Raw genomic sequence first — 21,777 nt, forward strand, 5'->3', positions numbered from 1 at the left:
TGTCCTGTGTGCCAGCCCACCTCGGGGGATGAGACAAGCCCCTCCCCAGGAGGGACAGGGCCTCCCCGCGGCAGGGGTCTGAACAGCAAGGGCAGAGGGGCTGGCCCCTGGAGTCCTGGGGTCACAAGTGTTCTGTGGGCCCTGGGCTGGCTGCACCCACAGGCTGCCCGTGTTGGCCACAGGCAGGGCAGGGAGAAGAGCTACTCCTCTCAGGACCAGAAGAACTGGTGAGAGGGCCGAGGTCTTGGCCCTGAAACAGATCCCCTGCCTCCTGCCCCCCAGACCAGAGGGAAACAGGAAGTGCTGCCCTGTAGGGGTAACTGGGACTGTGCCCAGATGTCCCTGAAAGTGTGTGGCCCACTGTCAGCCCTGGGCTCGCTCAGCATTCAGTCAGCAGCAGGCTGGTCTCCACAGGTGGTGCCAGCCTGGCAGAGACACCAGCCAGGGGTCTGTGGAGACACTCCCCCACATCCTGCCCGCCAGGGTCCCAGAGCCTGGGAAGAGTCACACCATGTTTACACAGATGCACGCTCAGAGAAATATTTGCATGTGCAATATACGCAGAGTCCATCTAAACAGCAGCACGAGCCCAGCTGCCCCACTGTCTCTCTGACCAATGCAGGACTCAGAAATTAAGCAGGGATTAAGTGAGACACCACTGGCCACCGCAGAGCCCCGGGGACTGCAGCTGTCTTCCCAGACACACCCGCTGCTGGTCTTGGGGGACGGGGCGATGCTGGGCTGAGATCTCACAGAGGCCAACCCCCCAGACCATTCCAGGTCGGCATGGAAAGGAAGCTGGGGACGCTGGCCAACAGCGCAGCCGAAGGAGGCCCAGCTTTCCCAGGGTCCTCACCCTGGCCACCGTCCTCGCCTTGCCACTTCCCTCCCCACCACCAGCCCCAGAGTCACTAGGGCCAAGGAGAAGTTCTCACTAGAGCTAAAGTCTCTCTCTCATCAGAGAGGGAGAGAACAGGAAAAGGACCCAGATGACAGGCAGTTCTGTCACCGTAACTATGGCTTGGGGTGTCCGCACATCGAGGTGCCCACATCACCGACCTGGCCTGCGAGCTCACTGTGCGGTGAGCCTCAACTCCAGATCACAGGTGGCAGTGCCTGAGGAGGCACACCAGCCGCCCCACCCGGGAATGGGGGTGCCCAGCGGTCCCCCAGGACTGCCACTTGTCTATGTACAGCTGAGACTCTGGGGACATCTGGCATTGCTCCCGGCTCACAAATTCCAACTGTTTACACGATCTCTCCAGGGGACTGGCCAAAGGTCCTGTGACCCTCGGAGGGGCTGGGGGCTGGGAAGAAGCAAACGCAGCTGGTGGGGGTCCTAAACTGCCTTCAGGTGGCTGGCTCCGTCCCAGTGAGGACTAGGTGGGCTCCCTGAGACAGCGCGTGCTGGGGCTCTGCCTTCTCAGCCGGGCCTCCGGGCCACCCTGCTCACGCAGTGCCAGCAGAACACCCTCTGCACAGGGCTCCACCCTTTCAAGTGGACGCGAACCTTCCATAGGTGTGAGCCCAGCCCCACACAGAGCCAGGCCAGCAGAGCCTCAGGCATCTCCTTCTCCCCACAGCAATGGGATACCACGAAAGGAGCCCAAAGTCCACTCAAGTCCACCTCAAGTCCATTTGAGAGCCAGCCCATCTGTGGAGGGGCTGTAGAGAGGCCAAGCACCCCAGGAAGGTAAGCAGGGCCCAGCCACCAGGTCAGTTCTGCTGTGGCCCCTCAGTCAGGTGAGTCCTGGGACAAGCCCAGCCACATTCCAAAGGATGAGCTCACCCAGCCCATCACCACCACCATCCTGCCCAGATGGCCCTTCTTCCTGCCCCTGGACTCAGGACTGAGAGCAAGGGACTCCCTGGAGTTAGCATCATCTCACAGACCGCATGCCCTGACCCTCTAGCCTCCTGGGTAGAGGATGGTGGGAACTGACAGGTGCCACCCCTGGCGCAGGCCTGGGAGAGGGCAGAGCCCCATGGAGTCACAGAAGCGTCTCACACACAGGCAAGAGGCCAAGCCTGGAGAGCTCCGCCCCATCTTGCTCTTGGAGTTCCACTCATAGGTGGGGCGTGTCCAGCCTGCCCTGGCCACAGGGCTTGAAGATTCTGGGCCACAAGGGCTTGAAGGCACCACTGGCCAAGGTTCCCAAGGTACCTTCCCCACTCTGCAAGAGGACAGAGTGTCCTGTAGCTGTTCCTCACCCCAGGCAGCCCGAGCATGTCCTGAGCTCAGCCCTTAGGAGCCAGCCTTGGTCGCAGAGGTGACGGCCAAGCCAGGCCTCATCACCAGCCACAGTTCTGAAGGCCATGAGTCTCCTCCACTGGGCACCCGGATGAGATGGTGGGAGTGGACCTCGGCAACCAGATCCTCCTGGACCACACCCACTGCCTGAGCTGAGGGGCACCAGCTCTGCCCATCACTCAGCTCTTCACCCTCCAGGGGTCAAGGGTTGACCCTGTTTGCTCTGAGACCATGGGGTGAACCCTGGACCCCCAACCAGGCCACCACACCCTAAGGGACAAGGATATCCACCAAATCCAGTGACCCTGGAGGGGCAGGGAAAAGGGCCTGGGCTCCTCCCACGCTCTGAGACATCCTGAGCACACTTTGTTAGCTGACCTGAGCCCACTGCCTGCCCCAGCCGAGTCTGACTCAGCTGGGATTTCAGCCCCGCACTGTGCGAGTTAATTCCTGGACACGGTGTCTCACCCACTGGCCCCGGTGTGTGCACAACAAGCGGGGGCAGCCACATCCCTAGGGCAGAATCAGTGCTCTTCCCATGATCCCAGGTGCATGGGTGCAAGACACGCTCAGGCTCCCTCACACCTGAAAGCACCAAGAGATGCACCTCCCACCACCCATGCATACGCCAGCACATACCCCACCCAGGCCCTGCCTGAGCCTCGGTGACGAGTCAGGCGTGGAGCCCACGGGGGCGGGAGACGGCAGCTCCGGGACGCCTGTGCACACAGGTGTAGGCCCCGCAGAGCTGGTCACACCACACACAACCCGCCACAGGCCTGCGCAGCAGGCACCCGACTCAGACACGAGAAGGAAGTCCTTACTGGCTCGATGATGGCCGGTTCTCCCTTCTGACCCTTCTCGCCCCGAGGTCCGCCAATCTGGGGGGAGAAAGCGCAGGTGAGGGAAGGGAGAGAGAAGGAGAAAGGAGCCCAGTTAACCAGCCCCTGGGCCCAGCAACGAGGGGCGCTGGATCATCTCTCCCAGCCCCACAGCAGGGCAGCCGTGTGTCTGAAGCTGACAGAGGACCTCGTGGCATCAAAGTCGGGCGAGCCGTGTGGTGTGCTCAGCTGGCCGGGAGCCCCGAGCGCACCATAGACGTCATCTGGAGACAGCGCTGCGCCCTCCCTGTGCCAGGGAGAGGCGCTGCGCCAGCCCCACCCAGCGCCAGCCCCACTGTGGCTGCCCAGGCCGCTCACCCCTTCGTAGACAGTGTCCTGGTTCGCCGGCATCCCTGGGCCGACCTCCGACGGGGAGACGCTGGCATCGGGGTCGTAGTAGGGGTCATAGTAGTTCTCATCCAGGTTCTTGATGGTTTCCTCGGTGAACTCGCCCTCCACGTCATCCCTCCCCTGCCCTGGGGACGGAGCTGGCTGCAGGGCAGAGGATGGAGAGGAGTCACCCCACAAGGCGCCCCGCGCTCCTCAGCTCTGCTCTGCAAGCACTGTGCCAGCACAGCGGGCACCATGGCCGCTTCCTGGACCCAGGCCAGCAGCCCCTACCAGCAGAACACCTGGAGCCAGCGGCCAGCCAGTTGGGAGTCCTACAGCCCCCGGGAGCCCCTCCATGCACCTCCCACTCACCATGGAAACTGTCCCCCAAGCCTGCCCAAGGGGACGCAACAAGCTAGGCAGAGCCAGGGCTCAGCGCCCCTCACCAGCTGTGCCCCTCGCCTGGGAAGTCTGCTCCGTGAGGGGGCCAAACTGAAGTCCTCTCTAGCTATTTGGAGCCTTTGCCCTGTGCCTGCTGGGCGAGGCTCCTCCCTGAGCTGAGGACCACAGCAACCCTGAGGGAGCACTAGCAACGACATGTTGCCAACAGGGATCCTGAGCTCAGAAGGGGCCAGGTCCCAGGCAGATTTCCAAGGCCACAGGCAGAGATTTCAGGCTGTCTCCCTGAGTTTAAGGTCCACTGTCTCAACCAATGCTGCCCAGCCTTAAAGTCTGACCTGTACCAAGTCCACCCCTGGCCCAGGAAGGGCCCTCTCTGCAGGCAGCATCTCCTCTTTGGTCTGCCCTGGACCCCGAGAGCCCATTTTGAAGAAGAAATGCTGACATGCTGAGCTCAGCCAGTTGGGGCTCTGAGCACACATAGCAGCAGCCCCCTGGGGCTGCCCCAGGCCCAAGAGCCAGGTGTGGTGGGCTTCAGCACACAGGAGCCATCCAAGGTGGGACGCAGAGAGAGGCTGAGCTCAGGGCTCCTGACCCCCAGCCTAGCCCTTGCCCCGTCCCCTGGACCAAGCCAACAGGGCAGGAAGGAAATTACATTGGAGGAGTTGGAGGTGACCGAGGTGCTGGTGGGGGTCTCGGCCCCCGCGTTGGGGTCAGTGGGCTGGTCGGGGTTCTCCACACCCTCGCCGTAGTTGATGTCGTCATAGGGGGAGGGCGTGTAGTAGTCATCGATGGGCACGTAGTCGTAGTCCCCGATGCCAGGGTCCTCTTCCTTCCCCACCCTGTCGCTGGCCTCAGGCACTCTGGGGGCTTCCGTGGGGGCTGTGGTCAGCTCCTGGGAGCCAAGGGCAGAGACAGGTGAATCAGGGTGCCAGGTCTGGGGTTTCCCACAAGTCACAGTCCAGGTGTGACTGCAGCTGGAGAGTGAGTGGCACAGCCTGGACCCACGGTCCAGCTAGCCCTGTGGACTTGGGTGCAGAGGCCCTCAGTCCACGGGAGGAAGGCAGCAGCCCCTCCGGTCCCAGTGCACTGCTGTGACTGGAAACACCTAAGCACGCACTGGGCGGGGGGGAGCCACATCCCAACATTTACAGCAGCAGAACATTCCAGACTCTTGGAGCAATGCAGGACAGGGCCCTCCCCACCCACATGCCTCCCGGCCCTGGCCCCACTGACGGGCTGGGTGGGGATGCCATACACCCCTCTCTGAGCTGGTGCCCGAGGCCCGTGTGCTGTTCGGCACGTCCCCGGGGGGTCTCTCCTCTGCCCACACACCCTCTGCCAGGTGAGACAACAGCACAGGGAGGAGGCCCTGCAACCAGTCAGCAGAGAGCCTGAGGCTCCCGAGGCCTCCAAGACCACACAGCTGTGGACGCAGTGGGGACAGGAGCCAGTGTCTGGCCCCACCAGAAGACAGCTCTCCTAGTCACCCTGTCTCCACATGTCACAGCTGACCCCATGAGCACCAAGCACAGTGTTGCACGGCAGCCCACCCCTGCTGAGCGGCCACCCTCACCCAAGTCCCTGCCCTCCACAAGCCACCCAGGTCTCCATGCCAGGCACAGCCCCCCCTCCCCTGCGCCACAGGGTGAGGACCGGAGCAGGCCCCGTGCAGCCCGCCCAGCCCAGACCTCAGGAATCTCCGTGGTCTCTCTGGCAGCTTCCACAGGCCTCTTGGTGGGGGTGGGCTCCTTCCCCAGGTCCTCGGGGTCCTCGTAGTAGGGATACTCATAGTAATAGGTCTCACCGTCCCCGTCTCCATCCGGGTACTGCAGGTGAGGGCAGCCACGTGAGGAAGGAGCCCCCCTGCCTCGGGTCCCCAGGAGCACCGAACACCACAATCCCTGCCTGCCCCAGGCATGACCCTGGCTGGGCTCCCTGGATGAGCTCTTCCCTCTGAAGCTTCTTGGGAAGCAGGGCCGTCCCAGAAGCCCAAGGGAGATAATGGGGGACCCCAGAACCCCTTGAGCAAAGTCAGAGGAAGTTGAACCCCAAAAGGTGACAAGGTCTGACTCTGTAGAACCCAGAGCCAGGACAACTGGCCAAAGGGTGACTGGGCCTGGCTTCCTGAGAGCCCCCTCCCCACCTGGTGAGAGAAGGGAGGCCGAGGGGAAATGTAGAGCTGGACACCTCGTGACTCTGTCACCAGAGTGGGTCTGACCGAGGCGTGGCCGGGGAGTTCACCCCTAAGTGCCAGAGGCACTGCAGTACCACCAGCCAGGCACTGCGGGCAGGGGGCACAGTGAGGAGACACCAAGGACCAGAGTGGGCCACAGTAAGAGGGGCAAAGGTGCCAGGCATGTCTCTAAAACACTCCGGACGAGGCTGTCCGCAGAGTGGCCGCCACTCTGGCCTCAGAGGACCAGGCATTCTACGGGGAAGCACCCTAGCACAAGCTGTCTGAGCCCAAGGGGCTCCGGGCAGCTCTCCTCCCAGGCCACTGCAGAGGCCACCCACAGAAGGTAGGAGGCACCTGGGTGCAGCCATCTAGGGACTTCATGGGAGGTGACAGGACAGGGTTGCTGACAGCCCCTAGGTGTCTCCATCATTCAGGAAGCACTGTAGGGCAGGCGAGTCAAGACAGCCATAGGTGACCTCTGGCCACTCACTCCCTAGCCCAGAGGGCTCGTTTAAAATGGGGGGTATGGCTCTGCACCCCTGCACAAACTCCCTTTGCCTGACCCTGGCCCATCCCAGGTGGTTTCCCACACTCCCCACTGTCAACCCAGCCAGAGCTGACTCACGTATTCATCTGGGTTGGGGTCCTGTGACTGGGGGGTGTCAGGGGCCGCTGTGTCACAGTCGGGGCTATAGTGCTCACAGTAGTCATAAGCTGCCCGGTGGTCTGAGACGAAGAGCAGCTGCTGGATGTCACCCTAGGAAAGGACAAAAACGCATGAACAGAGAGCATAGGGTGCTCACATGGGGGTCCCTGGAAACCCAGCTCAGTGCCCCGGGACAGAGAGCACCCCAGGCCAGACCTCAAGAGCAGTCCTCAGGGCCAGACTTCTCCCAGGAAGCTGCTGGGTGTAGAAGGTGCTAGAGCTAGGCTGGCCCATCTAGTCACCCACCCACCCACCTCATCCACCCGCCCAGCTGTTCATCTACCCATCCATCCACCAATCCATCATCTATCTACCTACCCACCCATGCATGTCTCTGCACATCCCTCCCTCCCTCCCTCCATCCATCCATCCATCCGCTCATCCATCTACCTATCCATCCCTCATCCATCTACCCATCTGTCCATCCACCCCATCCACCCAACCACCCATGCATTCATCCATCCATCTATCCATCCACCTATTTATCCACCCATTCATCCACGCATACCATCCACATATCTACCTGTCTCCATTCATCCAGCCACCCATCCATCAAACACGTGTTGAGCACCTACAAGGTGCCAGACCAGTGCTCAGAGCTATAGTGGTTCTGCAAATGCCTCCACCTAGGTTGTGATGGTTTGGAGCTCTTCTGCCTCCTTCACCGTCCCCTCAAACACTGGGGGTCAGGGTTAGAGAGACAACCTTTGGTTTCTCACTAAGTTACCCAGGATTGCTACAGGACCCAGCAATCCCAACCTAGGAACACAAACAATTGACCCAAATCAGTTCACCTTCAAAAAATGAAATCAGAGACTCAAACACATGTATATACACATCCACAGCAGTGCTCACAGTAGCCCCAAAGTGTAAGCAGGCCAATGTCCATCCCAGAGGAGTGGACGGATGGAGTCCACTATTCTCTATGTGTACAGCCTACACATAGGGAATGCTACTTAGGCGTCAAGAGGAACCAAGCCCAGGGCCACCCGGCCAACCACTGAGCTTTCTGGGGAGGCCCTGCTGCAGCACTGTCTCTGAGCTGATGCACATTCTCCACCTCCCCTCACCAAGACGTGGACAACACAGAGCACAAGGAAGGAAAAGCAGGGCCCTGAGGACCCCAGGGTTGTGGGCCCGGTGCACGGGGCACAGCAGTGAGTTTGCTCATGGCAGGGACTATGATTTAGGGCAGCTCAGCACGCTCAGGCATGGGTGAAGGCCCTGTAGGCCTCCTGGCCGTGCCCACAAGAACTTTCTGAGCTCTGTCCTATTAATCCCCATTCTACAGCTGAAGAGACCAAGGCCCGAGGGCTCCCTGCCCAGCAGCCCATGGTCAGCTCAAGGTGTCTGCCAAGGTTCTGACAACTGCCCACCCACAGGGCTCGAGGACATGCTGGGATGCTGGAGTCATATGGTTGGAGACGGAGCCACAGGCAAGGGTGACGGGCTGTGGGGGAGAGGAGTTCTCTGACTCCAGAGCCATCTCTCCATGCTGCCACCATCCCGCACTTTTCTAGAACACATCACGCCCAGCAGTTAAGGACAGACCCTGAATCTGCCATGAAACCCTCTCCCAGGGCTGCTTGCCAGGTCAGGGAGCCCAGCCCGCATCTGAAGGCACCATATTCTCTAGGTTTATCTCGAACCTTGCTCTACCTGGCTCGGGTACCACCTTCCCAGCTGCCCAGGCCCCTTTCCAGGCTGGGCACCCAGCGACCCCTGCCTCTACCAGGAAGATGGATGCCCTCCCCCTTGCATCCTAGGCTCTGGGGGGAGTTGGTGCTATGTACCTCTGATCCTGGCAAGTCATCTAGGGGCCTGGGCTGGGCTGGGGACACTCGTGGCTGGGAGCTCTGCAGGCACACCCCATCTCATCTTGAGGGCTGCTCTTCTCCTTGAGGTCTGCCAGAGCAGGACAGCTGTGCTGCCCAGGCACTACTCCCAGCTCAGAGCAGGAGTGGGGGCCGCAGGGGCAAGGGAATCCCACCCACAGGGAACAGGGGCAAAGAGCATATAGATATAGCCAGACAGGCTACGACTTGCCAGCTCTGCTGCCTCCTGGGTGTGTAGCCAGGGCTTCCTGCTCACCTCTCTGAGCCCTAAATAACCATAAAAATAAGACCTGCGAGTACTCCAGGCAACTCCCTATGCACAGAAGGGGCTCGGCAAACAATATACAAGATTCAAGGATCAGTGGGGCTGTGTGCTCAAGAAAAGCCCTAAGGGACAGTAGGGTTTGGAGTCACTGATAGGCAGTGAGAGCACCCGGCAAGATGAGGAGTGGGGACACAACAGCAGGCATATGGGTGGCAGGGAGGAGACCAGGGCCCCAGGACAACGCTTCTGAAAGAGAGGCAAGGAGCAGGTGCATGTGCAAGGGTTAGGGGCAAGGTCATGGGGCCACAGAGAGGGGCACAGAGGGGACTCACCAGGAAACAGCTCTCAGCACCCAAGAAGAGGAGGAAAAGGTGGCACACCACTGTGATTACTGTAGGTGAAGTTCCCAGCTCTTTCTCATCCCTCCATGCATGCCACCCACCTATCCACCCATCTATCCATATGCTCGCCATTCATCCAACACCTATCCTTACCATCCATCCATCCATCCATCCGTCCATCCATCCATGCACCCATGACATTCATCCAACTACCCATCCTTGCCATCCTTGCCATCCATCCATCCATCCATGCACCCATGCCATTCATCCATCCATTCATCCACCCACCCATCCATTCATCCACCCATCCAAGCATGCCATTCATCCAATCATTCATCCATTCATCCACCCAACTACCCCATTCATGCTATTCATCCATGCTATCCAACCATCCATTCCTTTACACATCTGTCCATCCACTTGTTCATCTTTCCATTCATTCAAAAGCTACCAAGGGTCCACGTTCTGGCCACTGTATCTATCGCACACTGGGGACACAACCTGACCCAGAGCTGCCGTCTGGCAGTGAGCACATTCCCCCTAGTGCTGCATACTTGATTTGTGCCCCTATAATACCTCACCCTCCCATACTGTTGGGCTTCTGAGACCTAGAGCCAGAGAGCATGGTACCTGTGAACTTGAGCTGAAGAGCAGCCGACCCCTGGCCTGACCAAGAAGACACACCGCCCTGCCTTTTACTTGATGAAGTGTGAGCCTTTCTCTGTGAGCTAGACCTTAGGCCAAGACTGGAAGGCAGAGAGGCAGGAAGGGCTCACAGGTGGGACCAAGGCAATGCTGAGGGATGTGTCACCTGAAGTCACAGTGTGGGTCCCTGGCTGGCTTCCCAGGGTACGTGAAGCAGGGCGCTGGTGCTGTGCTGGTGGTGTGCATGGGGGACAAGATCCATCACACCCCCAGCTTCCAGAGACCAGATAGGAAGACTGGCCCAGAGACAGCTGAAGAGGGGGTGATTCTGCAGCAGAACTGAGGGACAGTCCCACGGTGCAGAGGAGACCAGCCTGCCTGAGCCCTGGGCTTTGGTTCCGTACCACTGGCCCTTGGTTTGGGATTGAAAAGCCCAGCTGGATGAGTGGGGAGCCCAGAACCCCCGTCAGGCCTGAGTCTGCAGAGCAGCGTACGCAGGCCCTTCACCTCGGCCCATGCCACACCCACTCTGCCTCCAGCACGCGCGCAGGGGGACCCTGCCTCCTCAGTGCCACTGCGCCAAGCCCGGCTGCAGCCCTTGGCTACTGCTGAAGCCTCGGCCTCGCAGAAGAGTGGAGACGTTGCTCACTGAGGTCGGCCTGGAGCCCAGAGCACCAAGTGCCATCCACTCAAGTGACTTTGTCACCTCAGTATGACAGATAAGGAAGGGTTCAGACGGGGTGGGCCACAGATTGGTGGCCAGGACCTGGGGCCTGTGAGCCCAGTGCCCCTGACCACCTGCTAGTCCCCCACTGCCCCTCTGTCCCCCGACTCCACTTAGCAGGTAACCAAGACAGAATGATGCTCTTCTCGCCAGAGGGTGGCTGAGCCCCAGCAGGGCCTTCCCTGGCCCCTCAGTGCTGCCTTCAGGGGGCCGCGGCCCCTCCATCCCCCAAATCACACAGCACAGCCAGCCCCAGAGCCAGGCCCATTCCTGCCGCAGGACCAGCCAGGCGGCTGTGCGAGAGGGGTGGGTTGGGGGCCGGTGGGGGGACACAGCAGGAGCCCAGCTCACCTCTGCCCAGGCCAGGGCATCTCTCAGTTGCAAGTGCAGGGGTCGGGCGGTAGGTTCCGCTCCCTCCCCCAGCTCCAGGGCTGCAGCCTCAAGGGGGCGTGGAGGGCGCAGGCAGAGAGAGGCTGCAGAAAGCCACCCCTGCTCCCGTCCACCCCAGGGGGACAGCAGGAGAGGCCCCTCAGCACCCACCCCACTCTCCTCCCTCTCGGGCCCCCAACTAGGCACTCCAATGAGTGCTCGCTGCTGTTCCTACCTCCCTGTCCCCTCGCTCATCCCCCCTTCCCTGCTATTTCCATGTCAAGGCTCCCAGCCCAGGTTTTAAACTCTTCCACAGCAGGAGCCTGTGACAGGAGCAGCGGATCAAAGCCACCCGAGCTGCTAAGGTTCCGTCCAGTTCAAAACAAGGGTGTCCTCTCTCAGTGGGCAGCGTGGCATCTGGACGGGTGCTCTCCAGACGCCCAGGGAAGAAGCCTCCATGACACCAGGGGTTCCCTGAGATCTAACAGCCAACACACGGGGTGATGCTGTCAGGGGCTCGCCTCGGAGAGAACCGCCCCTCGGCCGCACCTCTCCATACTCCAGCACCTTCCACACCCAGCACCTTCCACACCCAGCACCTCTCCACACCCAGCACCTTCCATACTCCAGCACCTCTCCACACCCAGCACCTTCCACACCCAGCACCTTCCACACCCAGGACCTCTCCACACCCAGCACCTTCCACACCCAGCACCTTCCACACCCAGTACCTTCCACACCCAGCACCTTCCACACCCAGCATCTCTCCACACCCAGCACCTTGCACACCCAGCACCTTGCACACCCAGCACCTTCCACACCTTCCACACCCAGCACCTCTCCACACCCAGCACCTTCCACACCCAGCACCTTCCACACCCAGCACCTTCCACACCCAGCACCTTCCACACCCAGTACCTTCCACACCCAGCACCTTCCACACCCAGCATCTCTCCACACCCAGCACCTTGCACACCCAGCACCTTGCACACCCAGCACCTTCCACACCCAGCACCTTCCACATCCCAGCATGGTGACCTCCGCCACCCCAGGCCCCTAGACCACGATCCCACCCCAAGGCTAAAACACACACCCAGGGCTGGCCACAGAGCCCAGGGGCTCCCTGTGCCCACAGGGCTCTGGAATCCAGGTGGACCCACGCTCAGCCAGTCCTGTCCCCACCTGGGAGTGGACATGCATCAGCCCCTGCCCTCCCAGGACACTCTGCAGATGCCCCAGGACACTCTGCAGATGCCAGGGCTGCCTTAAATCACTGTCCACCGAACTCTCATGGATTTCCACACCAGAAAACGCGCCCGTTGGCTCTGTGGGCACACTGTCAAAGGTGGGGGTCCGTCCAGGCCCCACAGCCACTATGGAGAGGGGAAACTGAGGCAATTACGAAGGCTCAAGCTCAGAGTCCTGCAGGCACCAGGTCAGCTCTAGACCTGGGTCCTGGCCAGGCTTCTCTGGCCACCTGCCACTTCTCCCCCACCCAGGAGCCCACTGAGAATGCCAAGGAGCAGGGAGGAGCCTCCTGCAGGACCCTGGGGTGGCCATGGCTTGGCGCAGGCTCTGCCAACACCCCTCAGAGCCGGCCCCACAGCTGCACGTCCCACAGGGCTGCGGCATCACCTCCAGGTGGGGCTGGGAGGGACGGGAAGAGGGCACATGATATCTGCACCCCTCTTCTCTTGCTGCAGACCCCACACAGACAGGGAGAAGGGGAGCCAGACGGCAAGCCTTCCGGGCTCCACAAGACCCTTGTTCTGCCCTGGGCCAACTAAGTCCAAGGAGCCAGATACACTAAACCCCAACTCTGCCGCCAGGCTGGGGCCTAGGCCAGAACCTAGGCTCCCTTAGCGGCAGGTCAACTGTCCTTGGAGGACACAGGACAGAAATTGGACCCCAAAGCACTAGCAGGGCCCATGGGTGGAATCGTGGCAGCCGTGGTGGGGAGCCATCCTGAGCTCTCTGAGGAGACTCAGGCCACCTCTGCCCCTGGTCTGTGTGGACCAGAGACAGCTCTGTGAGAAGCCAGAGGAGTCAGATTCAGCCTCAGTCCTCAACGGGGCTTCCCACAGCCACCCCGCCAGGACCTGATGCAAGGGATCCCCCAGGACCAGGGGCCCAGGCACCCCTCGTCTGGCACAGACTGCCTTTCAAAGGTGAAAGTAACATTCCAGCTTCTTGGATGTGAAGGCCTGTCCACCATGCCTCGTAAGAAACACAACTCCCGGCACGGCCCGCGGCCCTCACGGGGGCTCCGCAGGGTATGCTGTGGGGAGCTGCTAGGAGCTGGGAGCCGGGGGCGGCGCCGGCAGGCCTCAGAGCCCAGCAGCACTAGTCACAGGGCAGTCCTGGGGCGGGGTGCAGTTTGGGGACAGGAACAGGGAGCAGGAACATGGACTCGTCATGACACTCGTCCACAGTTCCGAGACCATGCCGGGAGGCCTCTGGCCTGCAGCTTCACAAGACCACCCCAGGCCTCCAGCGGGCAGGCTGGCATTTGGTGCTGCCAGTGTGGGCAGCCTGACCCCTCTGGAGGCAGAGAGGGCACCCCTGGGATTTCTCAGCTCCAGATGCCCTCTTGGGTGGGTGGGTTCTAGCCCCTATGAACCTATGAGCAACTGGCCAGCATCCTGGAAAGGCCCCCCACCCTCGCCTGGGCAGTCTAGGCCACAGCAGGGAGCAGCCTGACGTCAATCCTCACTGCTGGCTGTGGCCTCCCTTAAGGTCACATCTCGCTGCTGAATGGCCCAGGCCTGGCCAGGACAGAGCCCCCAGCGATCTCAGACCACCCTTCTCCTCCACCTTCGCACCCCTTCTCCCGGCCCAGCCCCCTACTCCACCCCACTCGCCCCCTCTGTGCCCACCCCATGACTGGAAGGCAGCAGCCAATACCCCCGGGACTCCCAGGTGCCATGCCAGGTGCCTCCCCACCTGCCAGGGAGGAGACTCGGAAGCACCAGGTCATTTCCCACTGTCCTCCACGTCCCCGATTCCCAGCCCTCCTCAGGACCACATGACCCCAAACTTGTAGGCCAAGGGTAAAGTCTGTGGCTGCCTGGGGTGTGTGTGCGCACGGGGGCATGTGTGTGTGCACAGTACATGGGTGTATGTGTGTGTATATAGTATACGGTTTTGTGTGCACAGTGCACAGGTGTGTGTGCATAGTGCACAGGTGCATATGTGTTCATGCGTGTGTGTGTGTGTGCATAGTATATGGGGGGGTGTGTGCACAATCACAGGTGTGTGTGCACAGTACATGGGTGAGTACGTGTGCAGGGGTGCGTATGTATGCACACAGTGCATGGGTGTGTATGCACACCTGGTGTGGTATAGGCATGCACATGCAGTGCTGTGTGCACACACCCTGTACACGATGTCCTGTGGGTCTGGCACAGAGCAGGCTCTGACCCACAGAAGACACCTGGGTCCCCCCTCCACAGCTTGTGGGTCTCCCAGGGCACTACCACCCCACATGCTTTCCAGCTACAGCATGATGTCTGCTCTCACACATTAGGCGCTGTCAGCATACACAACCTGCCCAGCGTGCCTTGGCTAAGGCCGGTGTTTCTCCCACCCCCTCCCCAGCCCACACAGTCTTGTGAGGGTGACTTTCCTCACACTGACCCCTCCCCCTCCTCATCTCTCCTGGAAGGTGGTGGCACTTCCTGTCCCTTCTTCCCCACTTCACAGATGCACAAACGGAGGCTCAGAGAAGTGGGGTCACTGCACAGACCACATGGGGCAGGAGGGCAGAGTGGGGGTCCCCAGTCCCTGCCGTCTCCCACCCTGGAGTTGCTCAACGCCAGGTGAAAGTGACAGGACCCACACAGCCCACCTTGGGCTCGTCTCTGCTCACCGACGGGCCATTGTGCAGCCCTCCCCAGGGCCAGTCAGCCCCACCTCGGTCCCAGCCGGGTCCTCCTATTGCTGTTTGCCCGGGGCCTGCCTGGAGGAGCAGGTGCCGTCCGTCTGGGCGCCATCCCCCACTTTGATGACTGGCCACCACTTCCCCTCTTACAAACCCGCTTCCTGGCCCCTGCCAGGCCAGTAACCCTCTGCTGAGTGCCTAGAAGCTTCCGGCCTCACGCCCAGCACTCATTACAGCTGCTCGGCTCAGCTGCACAGCCCGTGCCCGGGCACCAGCTGTGCGTCTACCCCAGCACAGGCTGGGCTCCCACCCAGCAGGGGCTGCTGTCCGTGGCTCTCACAGAGCCCGGAGCATTTTGCCGAGCGAGTCAGTTCTGCCCCTGCCGATAATGAGATTTTACCAGGCTGCACTAGTGTAAGTTGAGGAAATTGCAAAGTTTTCGTTGGAGAGTCTGCAGCCCTGGGGACCGTGCAGCCGGAACTCAAGCTCAGCCCCATTAGCGAAGCTCTGCAGCTTGGCTGCTCCAGGGGCGTGTGGCCTCCGCCCCCTCCCTGCCCATTTACTTCCTCGCCTCCTTCCACTCACCCAACCCCGGGGAGCCAGCCTGGCCTTGAGCCCACGCTGGCCACTCCTCCTCCAGCCCACACTGGCTCCATAGGGGCCCTGCTGAGTGTGCTCCGCTTGGCTTGTGGGCTTCTTCCCCTAATTTTAGCCAGAACACTTTGTGCTTAGAAGTGGAGACTCACAAAGAAGCTGAGAAGACAAACCCTTCTTGTTCGAGGCTGCGGGAGAGGCGGCCGGCTTGCCTTCCGTGGAGCAGAGCCACGGGGAGGTGTTCTGCCCCTGCTGCTGGAAGCCCGCCTCAGCTGCCCCTGCACCAGTCCCCAGGACTGGCAGAGGCCCAGCCTCCCCCAACCCGGCAAAACACAGCCTATGGAGTACTGGTGCCAACTGGGTCCCTGGCACCCACAGCACCTGGGTGGTCCCAGGGCACCCCAGCTCGCCGTCAGGGATGAAGGAAGGTGAAGCTGGGGCCGTGCAGGGTCCAGAGCTGGGCTCTCCAGGTCACGTCTGAACCAGGCCCTCCTAGGCCCAGTGACTGAGGCGCACCTGTCCCAGATCACATCGAGCCTTGCTTTCCCAGACCGTGTGGTGGGACGGGAAGAAGGTGGCCTCTGAGGCTGAGGGAAACTGGTACCTAGCCAGGGGCCCACACCAGGGGCAGGGAGCACGGTCCCCTTGCAGACCCCAAAGCATCCTGGAACCAGCACTGCAGGGCCACGTGTCAGGGATGCTCATGGGAACGGACAGGCCTGCAGCCCCTGTGCCAAGCTGGGTCTGAGGCAGGACCCAGCAGGGCCATTGGGGCCGTGGGCCTCCCTCCTGTAGGGAATGTTTCCTCACGTGCTCAGAGGCTTCTCATGGAAGAGGCCCCAAAACGCCCCCTCATGAGCCCAAACAAGTCACTTTTAAAATCTTGCTTTGACATTTTACCCCAGGAGTCATACAAAATGGAAAAACTAAGTGCCCAAGACAGAGGAGGTGTAGATACCGAGTCTCATGATTTCCAGGGCACCTGGGGGACAGAGTGAGCTTAGCAATACTCGACAGTGTGTTAAGGAAACAAGTCATGTGGTCAGGAAGGTCCTCCTGCTGTCCACCCCAGGTCCCCTTGAGAGTGCACATGGATGATCAGCTGTCTCCGCCCCTGTCTAACCCTCACTGGGCACCAGCCCGGGATGTCCAGGCTACAATCTGCTCACAACTGCACCAGGTGTCTGGCATGTGTCTCTACCACAGGGACAGGCATGCGGGACGGGAAGACGACCAAGGGACAGCCTCACGCAGACTCTGAAGCTGGCTGCACTGACTAAAGGGTTGGCTTAGGGAGCCTGCAGAGGGCAGATCTGCTTGCAAGCTGAAGACAGGGTAGCGGCTCCAATGGGGGGACTTCAGAAGACAGGCCTGGCCCTCAAAGGCTGTGGACCTCACAAAAGTCCACACTCGTGGCTAAGGCAGCATGTGAGTGAGCTGTCCACCTACTCCCACCCAAATATCGGAGCAGCAAGCCTGTGGGAACTGTGTTCCCTGCAAAAGAGACGCACATTCGTGCCACGCTCCAGGAGGGACACTGTTCAGTCCCTGGGTCCAGAGGAAGAGACAGTGGGGGGTGGGTGTTGATACAGAAGCCTGAATGCTAGATGCCTCCTTCCTCAGATGTGAGGACTTAGGCATACCAGGCCTCCCGTGATCAATAAAAGAGAATAAGACTCATATCACAGGAGCATGCTGAGGGCTAAGCAGGACTGCATCTGCTGGCACTGCCCAGAACAATCAGCAACCACCATCACTACTACCTCAGCTGCTACCAACCCTAACCACGATCCCACCATCACCACCACCCCACCATCACCATCACCAATAGCTCTACCACCATCACCACCAACACCCCCACCATCACCATGATCACCATCACCATCACCACCCACACCATCACCATCACCACCAACACCCCCACCATCACCAACATCCCCACCATCACCAACACCCCCCTACCCCCACCATCACCACCATCACCACCACCTCCACCACCATCACCAATACCCCCACCCTCACCATCATCATCATCACTAATAGCTCTACCACCATCACCCCCACCATCACCACCATCACCAACACCCCCACATCACCACCATCACCACCACCTCCACCACCATCATCAACACCCCCACCCTCACCATCACCATCATCATTAATAGCTCTACCACCATCACCCCCACCATCACCACCATCACCAACACCCCACATCACCACCATCACCAACACCTCCACCACCATCACCAACACCTCACCCTCACCATCACCATCATCATTAATAGCTCTACCACCATCACCCCCACCATCACCACCATCACCAACACCCCACATCACCACCATCACCAACACCTCCACCACTACCATCATTACATACTGCCATCATTATTTATCATTACTGCCCAAACCATCAGTAGCATCACCATCATCATGACCATTACAACTATACCACCACCATCGCTGCCATCACCACTACCATCACCACCATCAACAGTATCATCCTCTCCAGAACAACAGCACCATCATCACTACCAGCAACAGCGGCAGCAGACACACACCACAATCACCACCATCACACTCACTACCATCATTCCCACCACCACCAGGCCCGGCCTCCCCCCTCACCCCCACTAACCACAGTGCTCAACCTGACGAAGGCTCACTGACTCATGCGAATGCCCCCACAGCATGAAGGCCACAGTAAGGCGCCATGGGCACTCACCCATCATTCCGTCAACCAGCATCCTGACACACTCCCATGAGTCCTAGGGACACCAGGTGGACAAACTGGCGTCCCGACTACAAGCCAAAGGGAGAAGAAAACGGCCCTTTGTGCTTGACTGGAAGGCAGCACAAATGACAAAGTAACTAATGCTGCCTGGGGGGTCAAGGGAGGCACCAGGGAGGAGGAGGTGTCCTCTCTGGGCCTCATCCCCTGCTGCCCACAGCTCCCCCACCCTCCTTCTCTGACCTCCTCAGACCCCTAGTCCTTGGCCCTGCTCCTCATGGTTTCTACACCCAGGATCATGCCACCTGCCTGTTCCCGGTGTCATTGTGACAGTGCCCGTTCCTGGACTGCCACCCCCAAACCCCACGCCTTCCCCTCAGGCTCTGGCTGCCACGTCTCATCCTGCACTTATGCAATTGGCTGCTTTAAACCCAAGGGCAGCGGTTCCCATTCGTGCTTCCAGAACACAGAGCCAGCCTAGAAGTTCTCCTGGGTCCCGCTCCTGTCAACCAGCAGATGGCCTGGCGGCACGTGACAGAGATGACCCAGCTCCTGCTGTGTCCACACGCCAGCCACCATCAGAGGGAGCCTCACCTCCACACACAGTGCACACGTACCTGCGAGGCAGCAGAGTTGAGGCCAGGCTCCTGTGTGCCACCGCTCACACCTGTGAGGCACCCAGGGCCCTCTGCCCATCAGCGCCTGGAGCACTCAACCAACAGCGCGGGCAGAGGCACTGGCTAGCAAGGCCATGAGGCTGACTGGAGACAAGGCCAGGGCTGTGCCCCCATGCCCGGCCCTTAGTGTGACACTCACTCACAGACAGGAAGAATGGGGGTGGCAGTGTAGCTAGCTTGTGGGAGAACCTGCATGTTCAGCTCTGGAGAAGCAGCTCCAACGCACCATGGTGTCCAGGCAGGGCTCTGGGGGAAGCAGACCCCGCAGCTGCCCCAGGCCTTCAGAGGGACGAGTCACCACAGCACCCTCAAGTCCTGGCTGCTGCCTAGTCACCCTACAGAGCTGTGGCCAAACCTGGATGGGCCTGAGCAGGGGTCCTGGGGAGGCCTGGTCCTCACAGTCAAGGAGATCCCAGTGGAGAACAAAAAGAAGGCCTCTGAACATGGGGCCATGACCCAAGGTAAAGGTGGGAACACCAGGGAGTGGGGCAGGGAAGGAAGGGACAGGAAGGAGGGAACAGGAAGAAGGGGGAACAGGAAGGAGAGGGAAGAGAAAGAAGGGGAGACAAGAATGAGAAGGGACAGGAAAGAGGGAGAACAGAAAGAAGGGGGGACAAGAATGAGAGGGGACAGGAAGGAGGGAAAACAGGAAGAAGGGAGGACAAAATAAGAGGGGCAGGAGGAAGAGGAGACAGGAAAGAGAGAGAACAGAAAGGGGGGGACAAGAATAGGAGGGGCAGGAGGAAGGGGGACAGGAAGGAGGGAGAACAGGAAGAAGGGGGGACAAGAATAGGAGGAGCAGGAGGAAGCGGGGACAGGAAGTGAGGAAGGAAGGAGAACAAGAAGGAGGGAGAGAGGGAGAACAGGCAAGAAAGGAGCAGGGGAGAAGGGGACAGGAAACACAGGCAGACAGTAAGGAGGGAGAACAGAGGAAGGACAGAAAAGGCAGAAAGGAGGTGGAGAGGAAGGGGACAGGAAGGAGAAGAGCAGAAAAGGAGTCCCACTGCTGGCACCTGTAGGTCTCGGAGCCCAGGAAGGGCTGAGGATGGGCAAGCAGGTGTCCACTGAAGTGGGAGTGGGCAGGTGCTGGCTGGAGGCAGGAAGGGGTCTGGGCATGAGAAGAAAGGGACACAGCTCTACAGAGAGCCTGTCACTTCACTGCCCAGGAGGACCCAGCCCTGGGCTCCAATTTCTCACCCTGCCATTCCCAGCTGTGTGAGCTCTCTGTGCCTCCGTCTCGGAGCCCTGGGTTGCCTGAACCCATGGTGGTTACTGCAGCCACCCCAACTCCTGCCTAGTGCCTGGGCTCCTGAAGGTACAGAGTGGACAGGACAGCCCCAGGGAATGCCAGTCCTTCCCAGCTTCGAGGAGAGCTTCAAAGCCAATCCAGAGGGTGCAAGGAGATGGACGCTCCAGGTGTTCAGAGATGGAGATTCAGAGGGGAAACAAATCACAGACTCCAAAAAACTCACTCCACACGACTCCTCAGCAAGACGCCCCAGCCCACACCCACAGGGCTCAGCCAGGCAGCCCTGGGCCTCCACAGCCCGGACTGTCTGCTGCCCACAGCTGCTGCTTCTCTTGAGGAAAGAACGGGCTGAGTGGGCGACTCCCACCTGGGGCCACAGTCACGTGAGGGCCTCAGCCAGCGTCAGGAGCTCCTCCTGCCCCCATGCCCATCGCACACCATCTACACCCAACAGTTAGGCCCTTCCGGTGCCATTTCAGTTCCTGCTTCTCCCCCTCAATGAGCTCCTGGACCCTGCACCCCTCGGCCTCCCTGCCGTCCACAGGACGGGAACACTGCTGCTGCAGATGGCCACAGTGGCAGCCCGACCCCCACAACTGGTCAGAAGAGACTGGTGTGACCTTACTGAGGGGCAGCAGGGCCCGTGTCTGCTGGCTCCTGGTGGGACCCCAGGACATGGCCCGCCAGCTCTATCTCTCCCATGTGCACCCGACCTCAGTGCCCACTCTCTAGCTGAGGCCAACCAGGGCCACACAAACGGAAAGGGGAGGCTGGCCCTGAGCACAGCCCGCCATGGCACCCCTGGGCCCTGCACTACAGATACTCGTGGCAGGACCCCTCACCATCAGCTGCCAGCAACAGCTCCTAGGCTCTGGTGGGCTCCCTGACCATGGTGCCCTCTCCTGAAGGTAGACATACTGCCCCTCTGTCCCTCCTCCAATGTGGCCCTGCCTATCCTGGTCCCTCCACAGCACTGAGGAGCCCCTTCCAGGAGCCTCTACCCAGCCTCTCAGGAGACCCAGGTCAGAGTGTCCACCATCTGCCCAGCATGATGTCATTGGATGAGGCTGGTCTTCCAACATTACGTCAGCCCTCTCCAGCTGGGAGACGGCCCCGCTGCTCAGATTTTCCACGGAACAAACCTGAAGCCCTGGTGGGCCCGATCCCAGCACAGCTCTGTGGGCCTCTCTGGACCCCTCCTTACCGGTGCCTGCAGTACAGCCCTTTCACCTGGGGGGCTGCCAGAGACCCTGCTCAACAGAGCACTGAGCAGGGCCACCGGACTCTGACTGGCCAGCTGCCAGCCACCTGCATCAGGCCAGGTTGCAGCCTGCTCCCCAGCGCCCGCCCTTCCTGGCCAGAGCCAGAGATGAAGTCACACCTCCGAGTCACCTGCATACTGGCCATGCTGCCAGGCCTGGGAGCCGCACACAGGGCTGCCCGACTGCCCTGCAAGAAGCATGTCCCCTGCCACGGCCTCTGCCCCTGGTGAGAGCAAGGACTGGAAACCAACCTAACACTCCCGCCCCGAGACTCACTTGCACATACCCATGCTCTATGGGGACTCATGGGAGAACATCCCTTTTCCAGACAAGCTTGGGGATGTGGGCTAAACGGGGGCTCCAAAAAGGTGCATCCATGGAACCCTGAGAGTCTCTTATTTGGCAGTGGGACCCCTGCAGATGGAGTTAAGCCACGGACTTTGAAATGGGGAATATCCTAGG

General features: G+C 60.5%; 1 protein-coding gene across 4 annotated transcripts in view; it reads right to left on the minus strand.

The window, feature by feature from the left end:
• Positions 1–21,777, minus strand: part of Col5a1 (collagen type V alpha 1 chain) — a 139,077-nt gene that overhangs the window by 69,504 nt on the left and 47,796 nt on the right. For all 4 annotated transcript variants that reach the window (XM_076845122.1, XM_076845120.1, XM_076845123.1 and 1 more), the window contains exons 5-9: positions 6,666–6,797; positions 5,553–5,690; positions 4,517–4,756; positions 3,451–3,624; positions 3,076–3,132 (exon numbers count right to left, since the gene is read on the minus strand). In XM_076845122.1, coding sequence (XP_076701237.1) covers positions 3,076–3,132; positions 3,451–3,624; positions 4,517–4,756; positions 5,553–5,690; positions 6,666–6,797 — 741 coding nt within the window. The remainder of the gene's footprint in view (positions 1–3,075; positions 3,133–3,450; positions 3,625–4,516; positions 4,757–5,552; positions 5,691–6,665; positions 6,798–21,777) is intronic.

This window comes from Callospermophilus lateralis, chromosome 2, assembly GCF_048772815.1.
Source record: "Callospermophilus lateralis isolate mCalLat2 chromosome 2, mCalLat2.hap1, whole genome shotgun sequence".
Lineage (NCBI taxonomy): Eukaryota > Metazoa > Chordata > Mammalia > Rodentia > Sciuridae > Callospermophilus > Callospermophilus lateralis.